The sequence below is a fragment of the Piliocolobus tephrosceles genome, chromosome 15 (genome assembly GCF_002776525.5).
Source record: "Piliocolobus tephrosceles isolate RC106 chromosome 15, ASM277652v3, whole genome shotgun sequence".
NCBI lineage: Eukaryota > Metazoa > Chordata > Mammalia > Primates > Cercopithecidae > Piliocolobus > Piliocolobus tephrosceles.
Window position 1 is genome coordinate 9,068,172 of NC_045448.1, and position 19,040 is coordinate 9,087,211.

Sequence of the window (19,040 nt, forward strand, 5' to 3'; positions counted from 1 at the left end):
ATAGGTGACCTCAAACTTGAGAAAGAAATTGTTTGCCAAATCTACAAGGTACTGTGTGGAATGGCTATAGTGTGGATGTAGATAGGGGGTGGAAGGGCTGTGGGGGGTGTAGATATGGGGTGGAGGGGCTGTAAGGGGGTGTAGATACAGGTGGGAGGGCTGTAGGGGGATGTATACAGGTGAGAGGGCTGTAGTCGTGGGGGTGTAGGTACAGGGTGGAGAGGGAGTATAGATCTTGGTGGAGAGGCTGGAGTGGTGAGGTTCAGATATTGGTGGAGGGGCTGTAATAGTGGGGTGTTAGATATTGGTGGAGGAGGTTGTAATAGTGGGGTGTAAATATTGGTGGAGGGGCTGTAATAGTGGGGTATAGATACTGGTGGAGGGGCTGTAATAGTGGGGTATAGATAGTGGTAGAGGGACTGGAGTAGTGGGATATAGATATTGGTGGAGGGGCTGGAGTAGTGGGGTATAGATATTGGTGGAGGGGCTGTAATAGTGGGGTGTAGATGTTGGTGAAGGGGCTGGAGTAGTGGGGTATAGATATTGGTGGAAGGGCTGGAGTAGTGGGGTGTAGATATTGGTGGAGGGGCTCTAGGGGTGTAGAGAAGGAGTGGGAGTGCTGTAGGAGGGTGTATATACCAAGTGGAGGGTTGTAGTACTGGGGATGTAGTACTGGGGAGGGTTGTAGTACTGGAGATACGGCCTGGTAGGGCTGTAGGGAATAGATACCGGGTAGGAGGGCTGTAGTAGTCGGGGGTGTGAGTGAAGGAGGTCGGGAGCCACATCCACAGCAGGGGTGCAGAAGAGCAGCCCTGTTGGCTTGGGTGCCTGACAGGGGCCTCAGGGACGTTTCCCAGACTTTCTTAAAGGCAGAAGAGCAGCTGCTGCGGTAGAGGCATAGGGACCACAGGTGTTTGCTGTTCTAAGAAAGGTTGATAATGGAAGAGGAAACCCAGGTGGGAAGGGTTCCTAGGGTGAGAGAGGCTCGAGCCTGTTTCTGGGCCCCAGGGAAGGAACTGGAAGCTCAAGGTTGATGAGAAGGAAAATGGGGGGCTGTGAGCTGTGGAGACCCTGTGCCCCTTTGTCCTCGGGGTGATGGGCCCAGCCAGGAGTCAAGCCTCTGCCCCTGGCTCACTGAGGGAATTGTTTGCGAATTAATAGAAATTCAGCATGTGCTTGTTTGCATTCCCCTTTCTTTGGGAACTTTCAGCTGTTGGGTAATCATTGCTTAAAATCTGAAGCCTGGCACCCCACATCTGCTCATATACTCCAGGTTCCAGCTTAGAAGGCATGTGGGCAGGGTTTGTACCATTGGTGTCACAGGGGCCCTGGCCGGGCACTCACAGAGCATCACTGGAATCGCCTGGGGCTACTTAGAATTCCAGCCTCCCCAAGGCCTGCGAAGCCAGAGTCTTAGTGTGTAGGAGCTCCAGGCAATAGCAGGCAGTCAAGCTTGAGCAGCACTGCCCTGGAGCAGAGGTCCTCCAAATGCGGGCCCTGGGCCAGCTGCACCAGCAGCACCGGAATTGTTAGAAACGCACAGCCCCAGCCTCCACACCTCACCTGCAGGGTTGTGGCTCTCCAGCTGGGGTGCATCAGCAGCACCTGCATGGCTTGTTAGACCACACCTGTTGGATTCCCCCGAGAGTTTCTGATTCCACAGGCCTGGGGTAGGGCCCAGGGTTTTGCATTTTCTGTTCCTAGTCATGCTGGCCTTGCTGGTCGGGAGCCACACTGAGAACCGCTGCCCCGAGGACAGCCTCAGTCCAGTGCTTCCGACTCTCACCCTTGGTGAGATGGAGACTTTGCGTGCCCCAGGTCCTGCGGAGGTCAGAGCTACTTCCTAAACCTGGATTCTTGGAGGTAATGCCTTTGAAAAAGTACTTTCATTTCTGGTTGATGGCTTCAGCAAATGTTTTACCATCATCCGGTTTTAGAGGTAGTTTTGGGTGCCTGAGTCCTGGGTTCTCCAGTGCTGCCCTCCGGCTTCCAGAACCGGCCTTCAGTGGGTGTCCGCACGGTTGGTGGCTGACTGACGTGTCCAAGCTCTTTGTTTATTCTAGTGGAGAAGGGGGCAGAGGGTCCAGTTTTCTCTCCACTTAGAGCCTGAAAGATCAGAGCTGTTGACTGCCACAGCAGCGGTATTAAGAGCGGAAACCAGGTCAGCGATTTTCCTCCTTGTTCTGGTGTGAAAGTTGCCAATGTGTTTTTGCCAGCTGGTTGGTTTTCATCTTTCAGTTTGTGTTAAATACTTCGGATCAGCATGGGCTCCCCCTCTCCTTTTTAATTAACCATCAGCGACTCTGCTGCCGGGGCGGGCTGGGTGCAGCTGTTCAGGAGGGCCCTCTGTGAGAGTGCATAGACGGGAGTGCGTGCATCATGCATGTGTGTATGATAGACTTCAAGGCAATACTGTGGCCCAGGGGATCTGTTCACTTACACCAAAAATGAAAGTGGCCTAGATGATTGTATTGGTCAGCTCCTGCACTGCTATAAAGAAATGTCTGAGACTGGGTAACTTTTATATATATATATATATATAAAAAGAGGTTTAATTGACTCATGGTTCCACAAGCTATAGAGGAAGCATGGCAGCATCTGCTCTGCTTGGCTTCTGGGGAGGCCTCAGGAAGCTTCCAATCATGGCGAAAGATGAAGGAGCCAGCACTTCACATGGCCGCGGGCAGGGGCGAGAATGAGGCGGGAGGTGCCACACACTTTTAAAGTCACTTGCTACACAGTACCAAGGGGCATGGTGCTAAACTAGTCATGAGAACTTCACCACCGTGATCGAGGCCCCAGCTCCGACACTGGGGATTACAATTCGACATGAGGTTTGAGCGGGGACACAGACCCAAACCACATCAGTGAGTTTCCTCTTTAGAGTTCCCTTGTGTGTACCTGATGGGCTGCTCTGTGTCAAAGGGAATAGGAGGGCTTTTTGATGGAGACAGCACCTAGGATGGCAGCAGGTGCCCAGCCCCAGCTTAGCTTAGCCTGGCCTGGCAGGTGTAAACCATCTTGCCCTGTGACAGCAGCAGTTTAAGTCCAGCTGTCTTTAATAGTGAGCTGATAGGAAGAGCTCTGGCTTCACAGTTCTAGCCAGCTCTGCTGCTAATAGTTGTGTGATTTGGAGGCAACGTGGAGCACTCAAGCCTCTGTTGCCATACCTGCAAAATGGGGGTCATGGCACTTATTTCTCAGAGTAATTGTACGGGTTAAATGGGATTAAATGGCCCTGTGTTGTTTGATGGTTTATTCAGGCCGTTTTACTCAATACCTTGTGCTTCTCAAAAATACTTTCTGCCTGGATACCCGTTCGTTCAGATAAGCAGCCTTTAGAAAGAACAGAACCTGCCAGGCATACTCCTGCCCCAGGACCTTTGTGTTAGAGTCCCTTTGGCCCAGAGGGCACTTTCCCCAGGTCCTCACGTGGCTCTCTGCCCACCTCCTTTGCAGTCTGCTCCAAGGCCGCCTTATAACGAGGCCTGTTTGACAGTATTTGAAAGAGTCCCCATCCCACAAATGATCATGGCATCTTTATTTGTGATACCCGTGGTATCCCCCAAACTGGAAACAACATCTTTATTTGTGATACCCGTAGTATCCCCCAAACTGGAAACCACTCGAACGTCCATCAACAGGTGTCTGGCTAGACAGCAGTGGAGCCATATGATGGAACAGTGCTGGCCAAGAAAAAGAAGTGAACTACTGGTACATGCAACTACATGAATGAATTGCAGAGTCATTATGCTCAGTCCCAAAATCATTATGCAAGAAGCCAGATGAAAAAGCGTACACACTGGATGATTCCAGATACTGTATCTAAAATTCCGGAAAATGCAGTGTTCTGTGGCAAAGAAGCAGATCGGGGTTGCCAGAGACTTGGGGGTAAGGAGCTGGAGTTGCAAAAGGAGCACAAGGAAACATCCTCTCGGGGTTAGAGGATACTTTGGCAGTCTGGATTTTGGTGATAGCTTCATAGGAGTATCCATGTGTCATGGCATATCAAGTCGTACTTTAAATGCATGTGGTTTATTGTCTATCCATGACACTTCAGTAAAGCTGCTTAAAACTTTTCAAAAGCCATTTGTTCAAAGTGTTGGTGCCCAATAGAACTGTTTGCATTGATGGGAATGCTGTATGTCTGCCTTACTGAGTCTAACAAGTCTCTAGCCACATGTGACTGTTGCATTTGATATGTGGCTAGTGCAACTGAGGAACTCCATTTTTAACTTCCTTTAAGTTTAATCAATTTAAATGTGAAGAGGGGCATGTAGCTAGTGTCTATCCTGTGGGACATCACAGGTCTAAAGCCCACTTTCCACTCTTTAACGCCTGCCTCACACACATGTCCTAGGCCGTGGGCTCTGGTTCCTGGAAGTGGCTGGAAGCTTCCAGCACTGGAAGGCTGGTTCACACTTGTATATCCTTGTTAATGCTGCAGTCACTGCTAAGAATGCCCTTAACTGATACAGTGAGGTGTGAGGTCTTTCTGCAGCTGCCCACCCTTAGACAAGGTGTTGCCTGGCCTGTGCAGGTGAATAGGTGGTTTGCTTTCTTTGAGGCCATGCTTTTTCCTATTTAACTCTATGACTGAGCAGCATTTGCTCGAGTTAAAAACTCCCCACATCTCAAAGCGTCTTTTCTACCTCTCTGGTTTCTCATAAACCGGGCATATTCAAATAAGTGACATGACGCAGGCAAGCCTCAGGTAAGATCCTTTGGCCATGTTTTATATTACATGGTGACAGAATGGCCTTTTAAAGGAAAAGCTGATTGTCCTCAAAGAGAGTTGGACTCTGTGAAGGGTTTTGGAGGTGAGCCCTGGGAAGACCTGTTATTTTTTAGACCCATGAGGCTAGAACTGGAAAGATTCTGCCCAGTGACCTTTGGCTGCTCCTTAAAAATAGCTATAAGGTAAGAATCCTGTCTAGCTTCAGGCTTCTAGATGGATCCTTTTGGGCAAGATCATTTGGCAAAGCAGAATGACTCACTGCCTAAGTCAAAAAGAAGGCAGCACTGCAGCTCCCTGGGGTGGGGCTGCACCTCCATGCGTCCGCTGGATCAGCGGCTGTTGGTCAGCGACCAGAGAACAGAGAGGGTGGCCTGTGAACTGGGAGATGGGGGAAAGTGGGAAGTGACAGAGCTAGAGGCAATGAGTTTTAAGATCCCCACCACCACCATCCCCCCCACCAAAAAAAAATATATTAGGAAGGACATTGTGAAGAGATGACTGTTTGACTGGCTCTGTTCCCCTCTCTGTGCCTTCTGGCCTATCTTTGTTTGCTCATCAGCTGTGACATTAGCATAATGATTTTGTTCTTTATGTCTTATAGCCCTGTTGACTGCCTGTCCCACTGACTAAATCATTTTATTTCTACTTGTGAGATCACAGACCTTTGACTACTTACTCACCTTGTCAGACGTATCCAAGTGAACTCCAGGGAAAAACTAAGACAGGAACGGATGGGGAAAGGGAGGATTGTTATTTGAAAGATTGCCTGGGCTGGGTGTGGTGGCTCATGCCTATAATCTCAGCACTTTAGGGGGCTGAGGTGAATAGATTGCTTGAGCCCAGAAGTTTGAGACCAGCTTTGGCAACATGGCGAGACCCCGTCTCTACAAAAAATAAAAATAAAAAAATTAGCCAGGTATGGTGTCTCATGCCTGTGGTCCCAGCTACTCGGGAGGCAGAGGTTGGAGGGTCACTGGAGCCTCACTGCGTTCCATCCTGGGCGAGAGAGACCCCGTCTCCAAAAAAAAAAAAAACTGCCTGCTTGTTGGTCCAAAGTTAATAGCAGTGATTAAGATTAACAATTTGTATTCAGGTTGCACTCGATGTTTTAAAAAGCCATTTTACATAGTATATTTGTTAAAAGTGAGTCAAAACATGAGAAAGCCCCATGCTTTCTCGGTGCTAAGGAAAATATTCTGGTTGGGTTACCCAGGGATAATGTAATTCTTCCCATAGAGCATGAAAATGTCATTACTCATAAATTGAGACTGGAGCTGCCTGAGCACAAGGGATGTGTAATCATTTTCTGGCTGTGGTTTTCATCTCTCTCGGCCAGAACTCGAGGATGGCTCGTTCGGCTGTGGACCTGAGGCTGCCAGACACACGGAGGAAGCCCAGAGCCTGCCCGACACTCAGGCTGCAGGGCACATCTGCCGAGAAGGGCGTCCGGCTCCCATGCACTTGTTGTCTGGCCCAGACAGAGACCAGAGTGGTGGCCGTGTCTTGGGAAATTCTCCGTGAGCCACGAGGCATGTGTGCTGTGTGGGTTGCATACACCGAGCGTGGAAAGGCAGAGGCAAACAGGCTGATGTCCAGGAGTCTGGAAGCTTTATTAGTGAAGCCGTTGATGGGGATTCTATTGATATTTGTGAGATTTTCTTTAAAAAGTAAACACCTTTGGTGAGGCATATTTTACGTGTTATAAAAATTGCCCATTTCAAGTGTACACATCAGTGATTTCCAGTAACTTTACCAAGTGGTGCGACCGTCACCTTAAATCTGTTTTAGGACATTTTCTTCTCCCCTTAAGGGCCCTCATGTTCTTTTACAGTTAATCCCATCTTCCCCTCCGCTCTAGGCAACCACTGATCTACTTTTCTGTCTCTATTATAATAATTTATTTTCTGATTAGAAAAGTAATAGTTTCCTAATTTTGATAATTTAAATAATTTCAAAGAGAAAAACTGTGAATGAAGCCAGAATCCCCCTCATTGACCTGGCACCAGGCTTCTTTCTCTCCAGCTGCTGCTTTCTGCTGACTCCTTGACTGCCACGGCTGGCAGGGTCCACACCAGCACTGTGACCACCCTCCACGCCGTTTCTTTTGCCCAACCTACCCCTGCCCCCACCTCACAATGCCCCATCTTTTGAAGGTCTGTCTCACATCCGCTGCTAAACAGAGATTTCCCTGGTATCCAGGCTAGAAATAATGTTCTCTTCATGGAAGTTCCATGGCATCTCATTCCTGGCTCTCAGAGTTTTCACTTGGTAGTTCACTTACCCAAACATGTGGCGTGTCTCCCCTGTTCACCCGTGGGGAGAGGCTCTATGAGGACTGAGGTCCTCACTTGCTTGTTTTTGCTTCCTAACTCATCCGTACACCCCCCCTCTCCTGCCACTACTCCGGCCACATGTGGCTCCCTTACAGTGGTCATCAGAGCTGTCCTTGGAGCCTGGCCAACATGGTGAAACTCCGTCTCTACTAATAATACAAAAATTAGCTGGGCCGGGTGGCATGTGCCTGTAATCCCAGCTACTCGGGTGGCTGAGGCAAGGAATCACTTGAACCCGGGAGGCGGAGGTTGCAGTGAGCCAAGATCGTGCTACTGCACTCCTGCCTGGGCAACAGAGTGAAACTGTGTCTTAAAAAAATAACAAAGAAAAAAGCTGTAGTTAGTTGTTGAGTGTCTCATTGGCCCCCCAGGCTGTGGGCTTTGTGCCCAGCATCCAGAGGTCACTGCTGAAATGAACGAAGACCGAATGCAAGCTGGCCAAGTGGGTCTGCATGTCCTTGCAGTGTTCACTCTTCTCCACTTGAATGTTTTGCTGTAGGTCCCAAAGCATAGTTGACCTCTTCTCACCTTAATCTATTATCAGCACCTAAGTTCTTACTGGAATTAAATAATGAATAATCTCAAAATAGATGGATAAACCACACTATGATGAATTTCTTTTTCTCTGCTGCAGAGAAGCTTGTTTTTCCCACTCATTCATGTGTACACTCTCCCTTCATGAAAAACCTAAGATTCTCTTTAGAAATATGAATTTTAACTTGTGGGCACTTTAACTTTCTTCCCCCCAACCACCTTATCCCTGGATGGTTCTGGTGCCTTTGACTCAGGCTCCCCCCGCCTGCCTGTCTGCCAGCAACTCTAATCCTCCCCTATAGGCTGCCGCCTTTTTTGCACATGCCTTGTTCTAGATGGCACGGGTTGGCTCCCAGCCAGGCAGGGTTCAGGACCAAATTGACCTGTGCTGGTGACTCTTGATTGTGGTTTTGTGTGATCGCGTAGCTGAGTGGGCAGTGAGCACTGGGACAGTTACCCTTCCTTCTTCCCAAGACCAGGCCAGCTGGCCTGACCACCTAAAACCTAAGGCACTGTTTTCTCACCTTTCATTCATCAATGAGGAGCCATTGGTATCTGTACAATGTAAAATATGCTACTATGTGGTATTCTTAGAATTTTACATTCTTGGTGTTGTATGTATATAATTCTTCCTCTGAAAGGGCAGGCATCGTGTTTCATTTACCTTTGTAAATTTTTTTTTTTTTTTTTTTGAGACAAAGAGTCTCGCTCTGTCGCCTAGGCTGGAGTGCAGTGGTGCCCTCTCGGCTCACTGCAACCTCTGCCTCCTGGGTTCAAGCGATTCTCCTGCCTCAGCCTCCCAAGTAGCTAGGATTACAGGCACGTGCCACCTCGCCTGGCTCATTTTTGTATTTTTGGTAGAGATGGGGTTTTGCCATATTGGTCAGGCTGATCTCAAACTCCTGACCTCAGGTGATCTGCCTGCCTCGGCCTCCCAAAGTGCTGGAATTACCAGTATGAGCCACCACACCCAGCCTCCTTTGTAAATTTACCTACTGTTGCTGTCTGCAAAATAGGTGCTCAATAAACACACTTGAATGAATGAATTCACACATGCATTTGCTGTATTATGTTTGGTTTAAAGGTGTTAATAGGTGTTTTTCAAGCCTCTATTCTACACCAAGCCCCATGCTGAGAGCTGTGGGAAACATATAATAAAGGTGGATGCCACCCTTTAGAACTTAGGGTGTGAGATCACTAAGACGAATGCAGGGAAGAGCCTGCCAAGTGCCTTAAAACATTTAGAAAAGGGGCTGGGCGCAGTGGCTCATACCTGTAATCACAGCTCTTTGGGAGGCCGAGGCAGGTGGCTCACCTGAGGTCAGGAGTTTGAGCCCAGCCTGACCAACATGATGAAACCCCGTCTCTACTAAAAATACAAAAAGTTGCCAGGCATGGTGGTGGGTGCTTGTAATCCCAGCAACTCAGAAGTCTGAGGTGGGAGGATCACTTGAACCTGGGAAGTGGAGGTTGCAGTGAGCCGAGATCTCGCCACGGCACTCCAGGCTGGGTGAGACTCCATATCAAAAAAAAAAAAAAAAAAAAAGAAAATATTGGAGGATTTGGGGGAGGGAGGGATCACATTCTGCTGGGGTTGCTTAGTAGAGAAGGTGGCATTTGAGTAACTCCTGATAGATGAGAAGGCTTTGAACACAGCAGGGATAGGGAAGACGTTTCCGTCGAATAGAACAGATTGAGCACATGCATAGAATCAGGGAAGGAGAGAGTTCAGTTTGGAGAAAGATGAAGATGAAACGTGCAAATAAGGATGGATTGTGGGGAGTGTGAAATGCAGGAATAAGTAGTTTAGTCTTTATTAGGGGCACAACCCCAGAGAAGACTGCCAGAGCTCTGAAGGAGGGATTGGGGCAGACAGAGGCTAGGAGGCGGTGGCAGGGAGCAGGGGATGCCATAGCCTTAGTTCCGAGAAGGAGCAGCGAGGCCCAGCTGAGGCAGTGGATGTGAGAATGGCATGGAGGGGATGTTGGAGGACGGGTCTGCGTACGTAGGGTTAAGACCTGGAATTTGTTGAGAAGCGTGCTGCACGGCTGGGTGGCTGGGTGGCAGCAGCAGGGTCAGAGATGACGCTTGGGTGTCGAGCAAGTGAGGACGGTGGGAGGGAGGACTTTGTAGGAAGGAAGAGTGTTGGAGGAAACAGAGCTGGCTCCATTCTTGGGTACTTGGGGCTGTCTGCAATGTCCTTGCAAGTAGAGGGAAATGTGGCCCCTGGAGGCGGGAACTGTGGCGGAGTTGCATTCCTTACTCACGTGTCTGGCTGCCAAGGCTGGCAATGACAGTGGAAATCTAGGTGTGCTTGCTGTTGTAGGTTACTCATCAGCATGGCCTTCTGTTTGTCCTTGTTCCATCCGGTCGTCCCGGAAGGAACGTCATCTTAAACTGTGCTTTTCAGGATTTAAAAATTTAATGCTTGAGGCTGATCTTAGCAAGTCATAGCTGATGACATTGTACCTTGGAGGAAGGCCAGGTACATGAGAAATGTTGAGTTGTTTAATCCTAAGGCAGAAGTTCCCCCAAAAGGTTATTTCTGAAATGACAGTCATTAATTGATCATTTATTTGGCAGAATTGGCTGTGGATGCAGACGTTATTACACACCTTACCAGTGTTTTCCAAGTACATTTCTATTTCTAATGGAAAATTTAGGCCAGGCACGGTAGCTTGTGCCTGTAATCTCAGCACTTTGGGAGGCCGAGGAGGGTGAATCTCATAAGTCCAGGAGTTCAAGACTAGCCTGAGCAACACAGTGAAACCCTGTCTATAAAAAATACACACAAAAAATTAGCCAAGCCTGGTGGCCCGTGCCTATAGGCCCAGCTACTCAGGAGGCTAACGTGGGAGGATCTCCTGAGCTCAGGAAGTTGAGGCTGAAGTGCCCTCCAACCTGGGCGCCACAGTGAGACCATGTTTCAAAAAAAGAAAAAAACGTTTAGTACACTGAATGGTGTATAAAAATTGGATCCCATATTGCCTTACAAGTGGTGCCATTTTGTCTTCCTATTTAAGGTAATTATACTAGAAATAAAGCTTTCCTTTGCTCGATGGTATGAATGAATACACAAGGCCCCAAGTCCCTCCTCTTGGCCTTCTCCTTCTCTGGGCCTGTAATCTAAGAGCCCAGAGTGTCACAGAAGCCACAGGGGCCCAGCAGTGGGAACTGGCCATTGGGTTGATTGAGGGGAGTGCTCCAAGCCTGGGAAGTGTGAAAGTGGGTTTCGAGCTCATTTTCCACTTGAGGGAGGGAATCTTTTCAGGCTCAGGGCTCTGGGTCTGTACCTGAAGGCTCTTCCTTACTGAAGCTTTGCATCTCGAGTTGAGTCGCATTTGAACTGCTGTCATGGAGACTTGCTTGCTACTCATGTGCCTGTTGGTTAGGAGGCTTCCCTTCCACCCAGTTTAATCCATGCCGACAGTGTGTGTCCCCACTCTCCTGCCTTCTTGCTTCAGGGAGAAGAATGGGGGTACCAAGGCTCTTGGCCTTCCTGTTGCCATTTATCTCCTTTCCCTAGCAACACGCCCCAACACACACCCTCACTCACACACCCACCCACACCACCCTCCCCACAATCACACACCTCCTCACAATCACACCCTCACTCACACAGTCACACCCTCACACTCACATGCCCCCCACACAATCACACCCACTCGTATCCACACTCATACAACCACTCTGAACACACAACACATGCAATCACTCCCAGTCACATCCGCACTCAATACACACACTCTCACAACCACACTCACACCCCACGCAATCACCCACTCACATCCACACACTCTCAACCACACTCAACACACACCCCACGCATTCACACCCGTATCCATGCTCACCCTTACACCCTCACAATCACACACCCCCCCACACACATCCACACTCACATAGTCACATCTTCACTCAGTCACACCCTCACACACACCCTCACAGTCACATTCACAGTCACCAACTCACATCCACACACACACCCTCATGCAGTGCAGTCATTCCCAACTCACATCCATACACACACCCTCAAACACATGCTCCCTTACACACGCATTCATTCACTCACACACCCTCATGTGCATTCACTCATGCTCAAGACACACACACTTACACATCCACTCACATGCCCACAATCACACCCCCCCACACTCACATCCACACACACAATCACATCCACGCACAATCACACCCACCCACATCCATACACAGTCACATTCACACACATCCTCACGTCCTCACACAATCACACCCTCATAAACCCACACACACTCATACACAATCACATGCACACACATCCACACTCACATCCACACACAGTCACATCCTCACCCACACACACCCATACACAGTCATTCACACGCTCACATGTGTACTCACACAATCACTCACATCTACACACAATCATACCCTCAGTCACTTAGCATGCTCCCTCACATACCTGCACGATCACTCATACCCACATTCACTCACACAGACCCTCATGTGCATTCACTCTTGTACTCAAGACACACTTCCACCCTACACTCCCACACACACTCTCAGTCGTACACACTCATTGACACACACTCTCCCTCCCCAGCACACACATTTCTTTTATCATTCGCACCCAGCATTCGCTCGTGTGCCTTTGCAGCAGACAGAAGACTTTGCCTTTTTTCCCCGTTTGGAGCTTGCTGTGGAGACTGGGGCCTGGGGCCCAGAGCGCCAACCCCAGTACAGCCCAGCTTATGGGTGGAGCCGTGATTGAGAGTCAGAAGTGGGGGGTTCCTTTTATCCCAGGCTTTTGACGTAATTCTCTCATTGACTGTTTTGAAATATTTTTTCTTCACTGCAATGATTGTTTCTTCACAAACTTTATAGCATAACAATATAAGATTGTTACTGTGAAAATATACAGACCTAGACGTTGCATTCGTCCTCTATTCGTTTGTAAGATGAAATTGTTCGAAAGAATGTGTGACTGAATAAGGCACAGTACCTGCACCAGCCGGTTTTAGGTGGAGGCGAATCGTTATCGAATGTTCTCTCTAATGTCCTTGCTGTCCTTACTTTAGATTCACAAGGAAGCTGAATAAGAATCTCCTTTTTGTTTTTGTTTTTTAGATTCAGAATATGAACAACATAATCTCCTTCCCTTTGGACAGTTTGCTGAAGGGGGACCTGAAAGGAGTGAAAGGGGTATGACATTGACACTGTGACACCGGGGGCAGCTTTTAGACCATATAGAGTCACGGTAACTTGGCCTGCCGGGCAGCAGCCATGCCAGTACGTTCTCCTGGGGACTACAGGACGGCTCTTTTGTCTCCGCTTCCTCTGATTTGCCATCTTGGGACCACCTTTCAGCCAGAACAGTGGTGACTTTTGGCCTTTCTGGCCATCCTGTTGGTGCAACAAACTTGATGAGGGGAGGTGACTGGGAAGGGAAAGAAAACCGCTATTTTGGAAACAGTGAAGAGTTTTGGTCCCTCCAGGGAGGAGGGAAACCTGTGGGAGAAGTTGAGCTTTCTAACTGGCACGTTGCCCATTTACCACTGGGAAAGGATCCTAGCAAGTGTGTATTTTCCTGCTGGGAAGGTCGCAGTCTTCAGGCATGAGCTGACTTCGTCTCTCTGTCCTTCAGAGGATGTTGGCTGTTTAGGACATGCCTAGCCACCATAAGCACACAGGCCGGGAGCTGTTTAAGGGGGCAGCAGACAGGGCTGGAGGGGCGTTTGCTCATGAGCACGCAGGCCAGGAGCTGTTTCGGGGGCAGTGGGCAGGGCTAGAGGAGTGTTTGCCGGGCCGCCTGCTGATCCTGCCCACCGCCAGCCCTGACAGACATGCTCCATGAAAGGGACATGATTGTGGCTGCCTTCTCGGGAGACTCAAATTCTTTGGATCTGCACACGATTCCTGGCTCCCATCTCCAGGACCTCTGCAGAGCCCTCTCAGGGTCTCCTTCACAGAGTGTGCCCAGAGAGAGCTGTTGAGACACATTCTCTATCGAGCCTTCAGGGGCTCAGAGAACAGGTCAGCGGAGTTAGCCCAACTCACTGGCGGGAGGGCATCCCAGGCAGAGGAAAGGCGCAGGTGCACACAGGGGGCAGGACTCAGTGCTGCATGTCAGGCTGCCAGGGTGCAGGAGGAGCCAGTTTGTGCAGGGACTTATATGCCAGGCTGTGGCACTTGGGCCTTACCTGAGGCCATTGAAAAGCCAAAAAGTAGTCAACAACAACAACAACAACAAAAAGATTTCTGACTCCCTGAAGAACCCCTTTGAAAGGAGCATAAATAGGTGGGGACCATTTGATAGAATTTCCAGTGGCTCAGTAGTTTTTGAGGCAGGCTTTAGCAGAGCTTATGAAGTCCTGAATTGCAGACGAAAGTGCAGTAGGAGACCCCAGGAGGATGTGGTGGCCTTTCTGTTCCTGTCATTGGGCTTAAAGCAGGGTTAGATGTGTTGAGATTCATCTATCAATTAGAGTTCTTTTCTTTTAGAAAGACATCCTGAAATATTTGCAGATTAAAGGTTGTCTTTCAGGGTTTACTTTCAGATTAGGCCCAGGACAGGGAGTAGGACACAGGTGACACAAGGTGGCCCAGGAGTGTCATAACTGGGTGGCAGCACCTTGCTTTTGTGTGCATTTAGCATATTCTATATAATTTTAAGAGAAAGAAAGGAAATGCCACCGCTAGTCTACTTAAAAGCATTCTTCATTTTTCACGGGATTACATATGTCATTTATTGCAGACATTAATGCTTCTTTCAGGGCTAGTGCAGGGATAAGTAAGTTTATCTTGCACGGAAGTGAATGATTAGCCTCGCCTAATTTATTACTCTTTGTTTACAGGATCTGAAAAAGCCTTTTGATAAAGCTTGGAAGGACTATGAAACAAAAATGTGAGTGTTCTCGTTTTTAAAATTACATACAGGTAATTTGAGATTCCAAATTTAAACCAAGCTCTTACTGCTTAAAGGGATTGTCTAAATAAACGTTAATCCAGAAAAGAATTTTTATCAACCATGTTGTTATGGTTCGTTTTGATGACAGATGTGTTTGGTGATGCTATCTTCTTCTTTTAATCTGTTTTCCTCCATTCCTTTGTCTATGATGTCATAGTGGTTATAGGATGTTATTTTCAGGAAAGTTCATTGAGGGAAGTTAAGACCAGTTTCTCTCAGGAGGTATTTCTTTCTGTTTTTGTTTTTAAACACTTTTTCCATTCTGTTACCATTTTTGATAACAGGGCAGTTTTCAGACTTCATCTTCCTGGTGATTGGTGAAAACTCCTTAGCTTTGTATCTGTGTTTCTCTGAAATACCAGTTCCCTTGGTTTTTAAAAAGAGGGTTCAATACCTGTCTCCTTCGGATGCATCTGCCAAAAAAAAAAAAAAAAAAACCTGAAGAATGGAGAATTGATTCTTGGATGTGAACTATGGTTTCTATAAGAAATAGAATTGGTTTCCTGACCTGAAGTCAGCCAATAGACAAGACTCTGTTGGTTGATTTCAGGCAGTTTTAACTTCCCCAATCACAGTTTCCCATCCCTATTGTAGGGAGAGTCAAGCTACAGGGAATTGATCAGGCAGGTAATTGTGGGGGGAATAATGGCTTCAATTATTTTAAATACTGGAAAGATACGAAATATGGTGGTGTTTACTTTGTAATCTCTGTGCCTTGGGTAATGTTGAGTGTTCTGATTGGAAGTAGAAACTTTCACATGAAGCTTTCGTATGAAGCTATCTGGTAAAGTAAAAGGTATTATGAGGAAGTCATTTCAAATCTAAGTACAAGTATTTCATTAGGTTGTTTGGTTAAAAACAAACAAAAAACAAAACAAACAAACAAAAAAAACTAGCCCTGGATATCTTTTCAGTGGGGAAGGATCACAAAGCTCAACTCAGTGAGCCCTTCACCTTTGATACTCCTTCTATCCATGGGAATCTTACATTTCCATACCCGAGGTTGCTTGGCCCTGAGTTCTGGAGTTTCACTGATGGTGTGCATTCATTCAGAAGCACAGGCAGAGTGTTAACTAGAGAACCCTGCAGGTCCGTTCAGCCCAGGGAGGCCCCCACTTGGGATCCCTGGTCTGTCAGCATCCTTGATCTGTGTGCCAGTTGGGTGAAATAAATGGGAAGGGATCAGTGGATTCCTGCTTTGCAGAGGGAAAACCTAGAGTCAGTGGTTTCTGCTGGTCAGCCAGTAAGAGTAGTTGAGCCAGGCCAGGAAGCAGCTTTCCTACTTCACTCAACCACACTTGCTGCCCTCTCCGTGGCTGATGGGAAGTGGTACTGTGTGTGACTAGAACAAGGGCAGAAAGGGCTTTCTGAAGAAGAGTTCCTGAGAGAGTCGTCTGGTTCTGAAAAGAAAAGGTTTGGAAGGAGGGTAACATCAACTTCTGTAAAAATGAGACACACTTGGGTAGAAAGGGGACAGAATTCCTCATAAAACCCTAGAATTTAGGAGGAGGGAGCAGTACCCTTTAAACTTGAAGTCATTGTAGGATAAATAAAGGAAGTAATTTTTTATTAATGTGGGAGATTCATTTATCCCAAGAGGTTTAGTGATATGTAACAACCATAATAGGTTTTAGATGTCTTTTAAATTCCTGGGCAAATAGTCCCATACCTGATTATTAAGAGAAATGACCAGTGTCTGGACGGTCTCTTGCCTGTGAAGGAGTGTCAGGGACACCTTGGAATTGTCTAATTCTAGTCCCAGGGGCCCTCCAGTCACACTCCCTCCCGGATGCATAAACTCGTTAAGCATGCCTCCCCAAGGGTCTCCTCTGTGTTTATTTTTCACTCATTCGCTCCTTCAAATTGTTGAGAACCTACACAGTGCAGGACACATAGAGAAATGACATTTCTTGCCTCTTCTTAAACACTCTAGTCCTCCTCACCCTAATGACAGGGAACCCTCTGGAACCCCGCGTAGCCCATTTCATCATTGGATGCCTTTGAAAGAACATGCTATTTGGGTCTTGTGGTGTCTACTTGAGGCTCTACAGAAAGAGCTGCTTCCCTTGTCTTCATGGCAGCCCTTTCGTTTTTTGAGTGCTTTCTGTTGGTTTTGTTTAGTCTCCTTTTCTCCAGAATAAAAACTCATGGCTATTTCAAGCCCACCTTAGCAAACATGATTTTGTGTCTCCTTTTTACCATGGTGGCTCTTTTTTGGATGTGCTCGTTGGTTAGTTTTTACCCTGAACTGCACACTCGACATTTAGGTAATACAGGTTAGGCACGAGATGAATGTGGAAAGGATAATTAAGCCGGCAGCATGGAAAGGTGATTGGTCGTCTTCTACAGTGATGAGCGGTGTTGTAGGTCAAGGCAGAGAACTGGTGTGGCTTCACTGAGTGAGGAGGTGATGACAGAGACTAGGGAGGAAGTCCAGGAGGAGAAACAGTGGGTGGGGAAGAGTCAGACAGTGCCCTTGGGTTACTAGAGGGCAGGCAGGCTCCGAATGCTGATGCCGAAAGAACCCTCCAAGCCCTGTGCAGACTTCCCACCTCCTCTGACCCATACCTGACTCAAAGCAGGTGCTTAGGAAGTACTTGCTGAGTAAGTGGGAAGGCCCAGCTTGACATCTTCGTGAGGACACCCATTTTCCTTTTGAGGGAGTTAAGAGGCCGCCTGTGCTGAAGCATGTGGTGAGCATTGGTCTTGCCAGGCTGGGTAGTGGGGCGGCTTCAAGGCTGTCCCATTGAGTTCCGTGCCAACAGGCTTCTTGATTTATCCTTGCTTTCACACGTAGAACCAAGATAGAAAAGGAGAAAAAGGAACACGCCAAGCTCCATGGGATGATTCGGACTGAAATAAGCGGAGCGGAAATTGCCGAAGAGATGGAAAAGGAGAGGCGCTTCTTCCAGCTGCAGATGTGCGAGGTAAGGCGGTGACGAAGGCAGGTCCTGCAGCCCACTTATCTCTGCCCTCACCTGTGGGAGCGTTTCACCAATACCTGTGGCTTCAGAGAAAATGCCACATGCATTATTGGACTCCCTTTGCGCCTGTGTTGACATTTCTTTTACTGGGGAAGTGCTGGTTTCCTGGAGGGTAGAACTAGGTTACTTTAACACCAACATTTTCTTAAAAGTAGAGAAAAACCACTAAATGTATAGAATGTACTTTCTGGCCTCACATACATACTCTTGCTAAAATACTTATACCTTGGGTGTATTTAAATGAGATGTCTGAGTTCCCTTATACCAGTGGAGTCAGTGACTGGCTTGTGGGAGGGTGAGAAGTCAGCTGAAACACCATACAGCGATGACAGACCATGGCCTGTGTCAGTGTATGTGAGTGAATGGGAAGCCAAGTCACCCGTTTGACTTCCTCCTAGACCTCACTTGCTCAGGCGGGGCACTTATCCAGCCTGAAGGCCCAGGTGGCCTGGGGAGCGCCTGTCTGCTCCACTCCATCCTGCAGCCTCAGCCCATCCCTTAGGGGGAGACAGCAGGACGGACATTCTCAGAGCATTTCTCTGAGATCAGAGAGCATGGATCATGAAGGCCTTTGCTCACAGCTTTTTTATTTTTGTGCCTTGCTTGCCAGGTACGCGTATACAAATGGCACATGGAAACAGCTGCCACCTCTGCCTGGGGTTGGTTTCTCCTGGCAGTGCCAGCGAAGCTCCCTCGCCCTGGATGGCATTTGTTTCCCTCTCATAGTGGTGCAAACTTAGGTTTCAAATATACAAAATGCATGGGTGATGTTTGTGACAGGCATTGAAACTGGCATTGGCCAGCTCTTAATTCCGTCTAAGCAATCAACAGCAAACCTAATCCAGAAGGCACTTTCTGATTTTGGAACGTATGTTTGTTAATTGCAGCAGGAGCTTAACCCTTGTAAATACATATATCTTAGAAATGTATTTAAATGAGTTTTTATTCCCAGAGCAAGCTCTTAAGTGGTCAGCAGAGGGGAATCAGTTCCAGGAATCAGGGTAGCAGTTGAAAGTTAAGTCCATTTTGTCTAAGGTTAGAATATCTACTTATCTTAGTCTGTTTTCTGTTGCTATAACTGAATACCTGAGACTGGGTAATTTATAAAGAAAAGAAATTTCTTTCCTAGTTCTGGAGGCTGTGAAGTCCAAGGTTGAGGGGCTGCATCTGGTGAGGACCTTCTTGCTGGTGGGGACTCTGTAGAGTCCTGAGTCAGTGTAGGATATCACATGGTGGGGGCCTCACAAGAGACAGCCAAACTGGCTTTTTAATAAGAGACCCACTGTTCTCATAACTGTCCCACTCCCTCAGTAATCCATGAATGGATTAATCCACTCATGACGGCAAAGCCTTCATGACCCACTCACCTCCCAAAGGTTCTACCTGTCAACACTGCTGCATTGGGGGCCAAGTTTCCAACACATGAACTTTTAGGGGACACATTGAAACGATATCACCACTCCAGCTCTTTCGGTTACTATTTGCATCCTTTTACATTCAGCCTG

General features: G+C 47.8%; 1 protein-coding gene across 2 annotated transcripts in view; it reads left to right on the plus strand.

The window, feature by feature from the left end:
• Positions 1–19,040, plus strand: part of ASAP2 (ArfGAP with SH3 domain, ankyrin repeat and PH domain 2) — a 199,863-nt gene that overhangs the window by 96,232 nt on the left and 84,591 nt on the right. For both annotated transcript variants that reach the window (XM_023199047.1, XM_023199055.1), the window contains exons 4-6: positions 12,712–12,786; positions 14,439–14,488; positions 17,349–17,478. In XM_023199047.1, the coding sequence (XP_023054815.1) occupies positions 12,712–12,786; positions 14,439–14,488; positions 17,349–17,478 (255 nt within the window). The remainder of the gene's footprint in view (positions 1–12,711; positions 12,787–14,438; positions 14,489–17,348; positions 17,479–19,040) is intronic.